Genomic DNA, 9,181 nt, shown 5'->3' with positions numbered 1-9,181 from the left:
CCCAAACTAACCATCCCCGCAAGTGAGTAAACAGGAAAAGCACATACGAGGAGTCTTAATTATGAGAACGGGGATTTAGAAAGCAAAACAACTGGTCGGATCGCTATAATTTTTTGAGAAGTGTGTTTTCTATGCATTTTGGCCTACACAGACTATATGGAACGGAAAAAAAGGGAATAGACGCTTGTGATATATTGGAATATCTTTTACTGGAGAAATTGATGGGAAATTTGATAGTGATAAATATGTTAGGCGAGAGGGAATCAGAAAGAGATAACTTTTAAGTAAGAGGGAGATATTTCAGGATATGAAAAGTTGTACATAATTTAATTAAAAAGATAAGATTTTATATTGCACTAAAAGTAATTTTGTAAGAGTAGTTATAGGGAATATACTTCCCTTGGTTTTTTGTATTCTACAGTGCCTTCTTCCGTTCTCCCTTCGGTGCGAATCGGGTCGAACCAAATCCGAAGTCCCCACCTCAATCATCTCTCTGATTCTGCCATTGATTCTCGTCACTCGTTAGGTAATCGAAAATCCGATTTTCAAATTGCAATTTTAGGGCTCATCCATCTTACACTGCGGCAAATCAATGTTGTTTCAAGGGTTCTATTGCATTGAATTATCTTAGTGTTTCTTTTGCCCTAATTTAATTTGTTTTGCATTTAATTTTTTGTCTTTTATTGTTTATATTGGGTAACGAAGTTGTTTTAATCGATAGATTTGGTGGAGGAGAATTTTGAAGTATGACAACAGCAGCTAGACCTACATGGGCGCCAGCTAAAGGTGGCAATGAACAAGGTGGAACTCGAATTTTTGGTCCATCTCAGAAATATTCTTCCAGAGACATTGCATCTCACACTACTTTAAAGCCCAGGTTTTTATTCTTGTCTGATTCTCTTCTTTTGTTTATTTAATGCTTGTTTTTAAACTTTTATGGCACTTCTTTTATCCTTTATATGGGGTAAAAGAACAGAAGAATGTCGTAACCCAGCTGGTTAAATCGAAGGGAGGTGCTAATGGTGATGATTCTATAATTTGGAGGTTACTTTGACATAGAGTTCTTAAGTGACCCCCCCCCCCCCCCCCCCCCAAAAAAAAAAAAAAAAAGGAGAGTCTTGTCAGTAGGCTAATATTTGTTAAGACTTGTATATTTTATCTTCTTAGTTTCTAGAAGTTCTAGCAAAAAATATTGGAGATATTCTTGTGTTAGAAGCAACACAGAGACATAACTAGAGTGTAATTTAGAAGCAAAAGTTGCATGACTTTGATTTATCCTACACTGGTGGATGAACTTTGTTGGAGGTTGTGGCACTGTACAAAAACTATTTTACTGTGACGATCCTAAATTGAATTCGATGAGGATCTTCTATTTCCTTTTATTGTTGTAAGGGGTATTGATGGCTTCCGAAAATGCAAAAGATGGAACTTTTTGTGGCTTGCTCAAGTTACCTAGCTCAGTAGTGAGCTTTTTGGTTATTGTGTGTGTAGATATCTGATGTGAAGTGGCGTATGCTAAAACGCAACTAAACGCAATTGGAAGGTTACATTGAATATAATTGTTGAGGGACTTGTGAATTAGGTCACAGGTTCGAGTCCTGCGTCATGCGAACTAAGCCTGGAGAAGGTAGAGGGGTGGGCCCATTATCCCTGAGTTTCTAAGGCTGCGGGATTTCTTGGTCTCAATAATAATTGTAGCTGATAATGATAATGTGTACTCTTTTAGATTCTGCAATGGTTGGCAATTCCATTGATATATATATTCTCTCGTTGTAGCTTCCAAATAGACATGGTTTCCGCATAGAAGTAACTGGGAAGTCCTTGTGAAGTCAATATTTGCAAGAGAAAGATCACATTTATGATATAAATAAAATATGTATTCTTATTTCTACCCTATATGGGCAAAATGATCGGTCTTTCTGCATTCGAGTTGTTGAAAATTTATGTGTCAAGGATGAATTTAGCAAAACCATAATATGACAAGGATCTTTGTATTACATGAATGCCAGAATTAGAAAAGGATGCATAGTTTATGATATCTTATGTCCTTGTTATCTAGGTATTGCAGTTCATGGTATGAATTGGATCATTAATAGGTGCCCGAGGGCTTTGGTTCAACCTTACAAACGTAGCTCATGATGTGTGGATTAGGCGCACATCACAAGTTCGAACCCTGCCGCGAACAAAAGCTTGGTATTCACGTGGAGAAGGGTAAAAGGGGCCCATGTACATCACGAGTTCGAATCCTGCCACGAACAAAAGTTTGGTATGTAAGTGAGTAGGGTAAAAGGGGGCCCATTATCCGTTGAATTTTTAACTGTGCGCCAGCTGGCCCTCCAGGATTTCTCGGTTATAAAAAATTAGATCATTAATTGGTGTTGTAATGAGTTTTATTTGTGTCACTTTCAAGTAGAAACAATTTTGATCTAAAGTTGTCTGAGGGCTGAAAGAATATATTTGCGTCAGAAACAGGATGAATTATGCGCTGTACTTTGTGTCAAACTGTTTGATGAACTTCCAGTAGTCGTACTTCATGGTATATGAAATTGAGACTGTATTTTTTTAACTCAATTGAGTTTCTCATTAAGGCAATGTAGTTGGTTGTCTTCTGATTTGTATCACGAGTCTAAATTAAACTCGATACCGTTATCATGCATGGCAGAAACAAGGCGTTTCTCTATCCCATTAATGATTGTGCCTCAGTAACTTAAATTGGTAGTCCTCTAAATTGTATCATCATTCCAAATTAAATTATGTTTCCATTGTCATGCATGACACAGAAAGGACGGACAGGACACTCAGGATGAGTTACAGAGGAGAAACCTCCGGGAAGAGTTAGAAGACCGTGAGCGGAGACACTTCTCTTCAAAAGATAAAGGCTATGGTATGTGAAATGTGGACACTCTCTATGTCTTGCACACAGACACACACGCACACATACAGAAACAGATACAAACACATATATTGACGCATGCTAACTTTACCTGATAAAAAAACACATACTGACGCATGCTAATCCAATCTGATTTTGTTCAACTCTTAAACTTGTACTCTATTTTGTTGTAGAGGACAGAGACCGGAGAAAGGGTGGTCAACTCCTTTTAGAAGGTGAGTGCTGTTTATTCATTAGACTGGTCTAGGATTTCAAATTTGACTCTGAGTATCCATTATTATATGACATTGTGCTGCAGGGGGCAAAAGAGAGATTGAAGATCGCATTATTCCACGCAGTGCTGACGCTGATGATGCTGATGCTGACGTCAAAAGTGATGATGAGAGGTTTGTACCTCGTTCCCTATTTGTACAAACATGGGTATGCCTGATAATTTTCCATTGATATATTAGGGATAATATTTTGCAAAGAGGCAGTGGTGGGTATGCAGTTTTTGTTGTACGATCAAAAAGTTGTTATAGAATGCATGTAGCCATGTATCAGATGAATACTACCAGTCCGTCCTTGATGCGGTTCCCCCTTACTGTAGCTTTGCTTAAAAATTGTATTATTTTGTTACTTCAAAAACTTAAAAGTTGTTTACACTGATTAGTGAGGACGATGATGATGAAGATGATACAGAGGCTCTCCTGGCAGAGCTTGAACAGATAAAGAAGGAAAAAGCTGAGGAGAAACTTCGGAAAGTAAGTATAACTAAATGCTCAATAGTTTCTTTATCAATTTATATGTTGGTTCTTCAATTTTTATTTTTTTTGTTACTTGAACTATATTTCTCTGTAGTTTAATTGGTCGTATTCATTCTCTGTGGGAATAGCTTCAGGAACTGTGTAAAATTTCCATTCAGAGATTTAAATAACATTGGTATAAACTCTAAGTTCTGTCTTTTTGGCAGGAACGGCAAGAGCAAGAGGAGGAGCTTAAAGCAAAGGAAGCAGAACTGTTGAAGGGAAACCCTCTATTAAACCAGCCAACATCTTTCAGTGTGAAGAGAAGGTTGACCCCTTAAGATATGGCTTATTTAAGATTCTTTAGCTTTACTTTAGTGTAAAATTTACCACATTTGGCTTTAATTTATTCTCTTTAGGTGGGATGATGATGTGGTCTTCAAGAATCAGGCTCGCGGGGAACTGAAGGCGGCCAAGCGCTTTATAAATGACACCATTCGGAATGACTTTCATAGGAAGTTCCTGCAGAAATACATGAAATGATAATAGGATTTAATGTGAAAAAAGGCAAGCAACAAACTTTAGCGCCTAGTGGATAGTTTTGTTGAGTTGTTTCTCAAATGTCTCTACCTCATTCTGTGGAAACATTCAACTCCATGTAATATTGTCATTTTTAAACTAGCTATTCACAATGAGAAATTGTTTGGGAATACATTTCTGTTTCCGATTTTGTCCTTTCCTCTTATAATTTGAATTGATTAGGGCGAAAGCAAAAGAAAAAGAAAAAGAAAAAGAAAAGAATTTTGCAGTTAATTTAACATGTATCATGGTTTGAAAATGCATCTGATTCAGAAGTCATACAACTTACGCTGCTTTTATCACTGGGAAACACCACCTGTCTCCTAGCTGTATTTCAGATTGTGGTTTGTTGAATCTAACTTTAGGTCATAACATTTGACAGTGAATTGGTTAAAGGTGATCTTTAGCACATGTCACGAGCTAGACATAAAGGCATTCGAAACACTGAAAAATTTTCTCTTCAAAGTTTTACAAAGAGGATACACAATTGTATACAAATTAAATATTTAAAGGAGCTAGCAACTTCTGCACACTATCAACAGAGAAAAAACCTCAACCCAATTTGTGGAGAACACAACACGGATGATAAAAGCCTATCACATGTGGGATACAGATGACTGGGAGAAAAAAAGAATTCAGTTTATATTGCAATGTATTTCCATCAAGCAAAGTGGCAGCGCCCTTCTCAACGTCTTCAAAGGATATGGATTTTTTGTTCTACTTATTCCTTCTTTTCTTCCAATACAAACTCAACGTACAAATCTTTAAGTGCAATCACAACAGTAGTCATCAGTGGCCCCATTATTGCTCCCTGCGCAACATATACACAAAAACTAATATCAAAACTCTTCAGACAATTTCTTGCTCGGGTAGCTTTATCGTATGCAACTCGTGTTACTTGGGATTCCTATCCATCATATTTAGCTTCTATTCTTTATTTTGATGTTTCTCATTTAGAGAACAGGGATGTTTCCCTGAAGTAACTCTATTTTGGCTCGCTTGTTTATTAAATGTGTGTTCCCTTCACAAAAACAAAAATAAAAACAAAAACTCAAAGACACTACCTTTAAATCCATTAAACCAGTTAGGGCATACTCCATTAAACGTTCTTTTTCCGAATGCTGCTGTAAGGAAATTTACAATCTTTGTGTTTCCAGTATTGAGTATGCACCTAAAGATGCATCAGACTTCCTGAAATCTTTCTTTATTACTGACTCATTATTTTTGCAAGGACTCATCATTTGGTGCTAGAAATTTTGTAAAGGTATTCTATCAAGCCACTTGAAACACTTGTGGTAATAAAATCATCTTGAGTGAAATAAGGAGACTCTAGTTCCAAGACCATGATGATCTATAGAATGATTGGAGTTAAGAATAAGGGACTCGTAGCTTCTTTCCCTAACGGTATTATTGCCATTCCTGTTATGCTATCTCATGTGACAGTCAGAACATAAAAGAGCTGAAATCTTGTTCCCTTTTTGACAGGTAGATAAAGGATTTAAGAAAGTTACTAATATTTTTCTGTCTAATATGGAAGATATATTAATAGCTGATCCATGGCAGTCACAAATTCTCCAGGTTCGCTTCTTTTCTCATACTCAACAAGAGGACAACATGACAAACCTTTCACAGCTAACACATGTGATGCAAGGAAATTCATAATGGAAATTCAAGAGAGAGTGATGTCGGTTAATTACCTCAACTGCTGAAGGGAACAATGTCATTCCCCCAATAATGCTGAGACCAGTGAGATACGCATTATAGCCAGGGATATCCTCCATAATTTCGGATGTACCATAGTCCATAAGCACAAGATGTATAATGGATAGGCTGACGGCCAATACATATCGACCTTCAAGCACCAACTGTAAAGCTGCTGGGATAGTTGAGAACAGTGACGGGAAAATAGGAAACAAAGGACTAAGAAATGCAAGGATTGTCGACATGTACAAAAAATGTATGGAGAATAATCTGAACAAGAGCCAAGTCAGGCATCCCTGAAAGAGTGCAATCTCAGCAGTTGCTAAAAGAACCCCAGAAATAGCTTTGTCAAGAACCTCAACACTTCGCCTCTTTGCAGAATGTGACATAGGGAGCATACTAATCACCTGTTCTGTTACTCCACCAGAATCCGACGTGATAAGATAATAAAGTACCCATATGAATACCATTAGCTGAGATACAAAATTAAAAAGACCAGCAGCACCTGAAACTATGGAATTCCCAATCAAGAACACGACTTTCATGCTTCCACCTAAGACGGATGTGCTACTAACAAGTATCCGTTGCATTACATTTACTCCTTGAAGAGCAAACCCCTTAGCCTTCTCAACCAAGTCCTCTCTAGTGATCAGCAGTTCCCTGAACATAACATCCACTTCTGTATATATCTGTGCCCATTCTCGATCCTTAATCCTTCTTTTTATGCTTAAGAATTTCTCTGCATATGGAGAAGGGGATGCCAAAGCGGTGGAGTGATTAAATGAGTTGTTTGCAGGGGCTATTACAAAATGTTTTATTCCAGAAACAAACTCTGTCATATTATATTGCATAGCATAGCTATCTATTTGGGTAAATACTGTCTCGTACATTTGAGAGGTGTACTTATCCACCATCCCCGGGACATCATTTTCATCCATCCATTGCTTAACACCAATTTTCTCAGCATAATTACTTTCCTCTACGTGGGATTTCAATGCAATAACTGCATCTTTCCCCTCAACACCAATTTTATAAGAGAAGAAAATCATACCTGCCAAAGAACCCACACTCAATCCAACAATCAAACCAATCGCCACGATAGTCTTCAATTTTTTCAATATCCCTCTAGTAAAGAAAGCAGTGATGGGGAATCTACGAAAGCTATGACTTCTAAAAGATGTTACTGCATTCATAGTGGAATCCACACTGTTAGCCGTAAACATAAATCCCAACGCAAGAAGAGCAACTGACCCCATTCCACCAATCTGCTCATAAGCAATCACAAACACCCAAAAAGACACAAGCCACTTCAACAAAATGAAAAATCCACTAGTATGACGCCTCGACGCGTTAACTTTAGGTCTCCTAAGAACAACCCTGAAAATCTTATCCTTAATATCAACAAGGGTCCCAAGAAAGACTCTAAAAACAGCCACAGGAACAGCCAAAATGGTCTCAGTAAGGCCTAACTTTAAAGGTTCAGACCAAAATGCAACAAGGGTTTGCTGAATTCCCCTTAAAGGAATTGAACATAGTACAGCCCATAACATAGCTCTCAAATATTCTTCAAGCAATTTACCAACTCCATAAATAATGAAAATTGTGAATACAAGTCCAGCATGAGCCATAGCTATGTAAAGGGCTAAACGTACCTGAGGATCAGAAGACAAAGAATTCTCATCTGTTGAGTTATTTTCCTTTGTGGGGTTTGTTGGCTGAGGTTCAGAAGGTGGCTGGTTCTGTGGTTTTGGTTCTTCTGGTTTCCTCATTGAGGCTGATCTAAACATATCTTCCCAAGGTGGATTAACACAGCTTGATTCAGACTTTGGGTCTGAGTAAGGTATCAGTTCCATTAACTCAAGAATCCTTACAGAAAAGTGTTTGAAAAAATAATGAAATTCAAGACTTAAGTCTTTTTGTCAGAACATGTGCTTCTTCAAAATGGGGAAAATTCTTAAGATTGACTTTCTTGACTCACCATTAATGGTGCTTTTAGTATCTGTACAACTTCTTATACTGCAGGATTTTGAAGGAAATTGATAGGGGGAAAAGGGTGTTTCAGGACTAAGCTGACACAAATTGTCAGAATTTGTGTATCCTCCAATGGGAAATTTTAGGAAGACTCTAACATGAATGATGTCTTTTATTAGTATCCACAACTTCAAACTGATACAAAAAACAGGTTTCAATGATTTGAGGACTTCTTAGTTTATGAGCACATGGTCCATTCCGATTTCTTTTGCAATGACGGCTTTGCCCTTTGCTATTTTCTTGTTCTAATCCTTGAATTTGCTTTTTTCTTCCGTGATATCTAAAAGCAATTATGTCAAGCTACTTGTCATTTTAGAAGACCAAGATAAAAAAAATTTTTCTTATTTTGCACTTAATAGTAATTGTTCTTGAAAATGGAGATAGCACATAACTAAAATAAATATTTAATAAAGAGATATTATATCTTAAGACATAAATAAGGGTAAAATAATCCAAATCCCTTATAATTAATATTTTCTTAAGGGACGTGTAAAAGAGAAATGCGACAGATAATTTGAGACTGAGAAAGTAGCTCCTTAATTAAGTTTCAAATCCTCATATATGAACCTACTAATTCCAATATATACCCCCTTTTCCAGGGTGAAATTAAAAAATAGCCAGATTTACAAGTGGTAATTGTATTGGCAGATATTCCGCCATTTTTCGACCAGGGGGTCAACCCCATCACGACCACTTTGTAGTAGATTGTCAACGCCGCTGACTCTTGACTTATGACAGCTGTCCTTAAAACAAACGAGGGGACGTCTCCACAACAAAAGGAGGGGCCCATTCGTGACCAGATGAAAAAGCCTGAGGCTATAAATACCAAGGGAGAACCTCCCAAGGGGGGCTTCTTCTTCTACACAACTCTGAATACTCCAAAAATAGAAATATATACTCCATAAGTGGAGCAAGAAACAAGATCAATGTAAGATCCTGAACCTCTTCAAGGAGAGGCAGGTCAAGTCACCTTGATGAATAAAATCCCGTTTAAATTGCTCCATACTTGATTATTCCAGTGTCTCAAGTTGGTCTTCTAATTCAGTGATTAATTATGATTAGCTATGATTTACCCTTTGAATTATTTCGATTGATTTGCTTGAAAAGTATTCGATAATTTTCAGTCAAACAATTTGGCACCGTCTGAGGGAATTTCCTAGCAAAATCACATAGTTTCTCCCTGGAATCGAAGCCAAAGGAACGTCAAAAAAAGAAGAGAAGAAAGCAATCCAACTAAGACAGACCAGAGGAA

At 37.3% G+C, this 9,181-nt stretch overlaps 2 protein-coding genes across 3 annotated transcripts; one reads left to right on the top strand and one right to left on the bottom strand.

Annotated features, from left to right (window-relative positions):
• On the top strand, window positions 378-4,342 carry LOC109231243 (protein CWC15 homolog). Of its 2 annotated transcripts, none has more exons than XM_019396837.1 (8): window positions 378-526; window positions 722-877; window positions 2,781-2,884; window positions 3,067-3,108; window positions 3,192-3,279; window positions 3,546-3,636; window positions 3,846-3,946; window positions 4,038-4,342. In XM_019396837.1, the coding sequence occupies exons 2-8, from the start codon at window positions 747-749 to the stop codon at window positions 4,159-4,161; spliced, it is 681 nt and encodes a 226-aa protein (XP_019252382.1). In that variant the 5' UTR covers window positions 378-526; window positions 722-746; the 3' UTR covers window positions 4,162-4,342. The 2 variants fall into 2 exon arrangements, with proteins under 2 accessions (XP_019252382.1, XP_019252383.1); XM_019396838.1 differs by having other exon boundaries at window positions 515-594.
• LOC109231242 lies at window positions 4,625-8,065 on the bottom strand. The gene is made up of 2 exons (XM_019396835.1): window positions 5,895-8,065; window positions 4,625-5,008 (listed from the first exon to the last, which is right to left on the bottom strand). The coding sequence occupies exons 1-2, from the start codon at window positions 7,749-7,751 to the stop codon at window positions 4,919-4,921; spliced, it is 1,947 nt and encodes a 648-aa protein (XP_019252380.1). The 5' UTR covers window positions 7,752-8,065; the 3' UTR covers window positions 4,625-4,918.

Source organism: Nicotiana attenuata, chromosome 8 (assembly GCF_001879085.1).
Source record: "Nicotiana attenuata strain UT chromosome 8, NIATTr2, whole genome shotgun sequence".
In the NCBI taxonomy this organism is placed as follows: domain Eukaryota; kingdom Viridiplantae; phylum Streptophyta; class Magnoliopsida; order Solanales; family Solanaceae; genus Nicotiana; species Nicotiana attenuata.
This window is presented reverse-complemented; position numbering and strand designations above follow the sequence as displayed.

Excerpts from the sequence above, each read along its gene's own strand:
- LOC109231243 (XM_019396837.1), top strand. The coding sequence starts at position 747 with ATGACAACAGCAGCTAGACCTACATGGGCGCCAGCTAAAGGTGGCAAT. Across the intron at positions 2,885-3,066 it reads TTCAAAAGATAAAGGCTATG|AGGACAGAGACCGGAGAAAG; the intron begins GTATGTGAAATG and ends ATTTTGTTGTAG. Across the intron at positions 3,637-3,845 it reads CTGAGGAGAAACTTCGGAAA|GAACGGCAAGAGCAAGAGGA; the intron begins GTAAGTATAACT and ends TCTTTTTGGCAG.
- LOC109231242 (XM_019396835.1), bottom strand. The coding sequence starts at position 7,751 with ATGGAACTGATACCTTACTCAGACCCAAAGTCTGAATCAAGCTGTGTT. Across the intron at positions 5,009-5,894 it reads TGTTCCCTTCAGCAGTTGAG|GGAGCAATAATGGGGCCACT; the intron begins GTAATTAACCGA and ends TATGTTGCGCAG.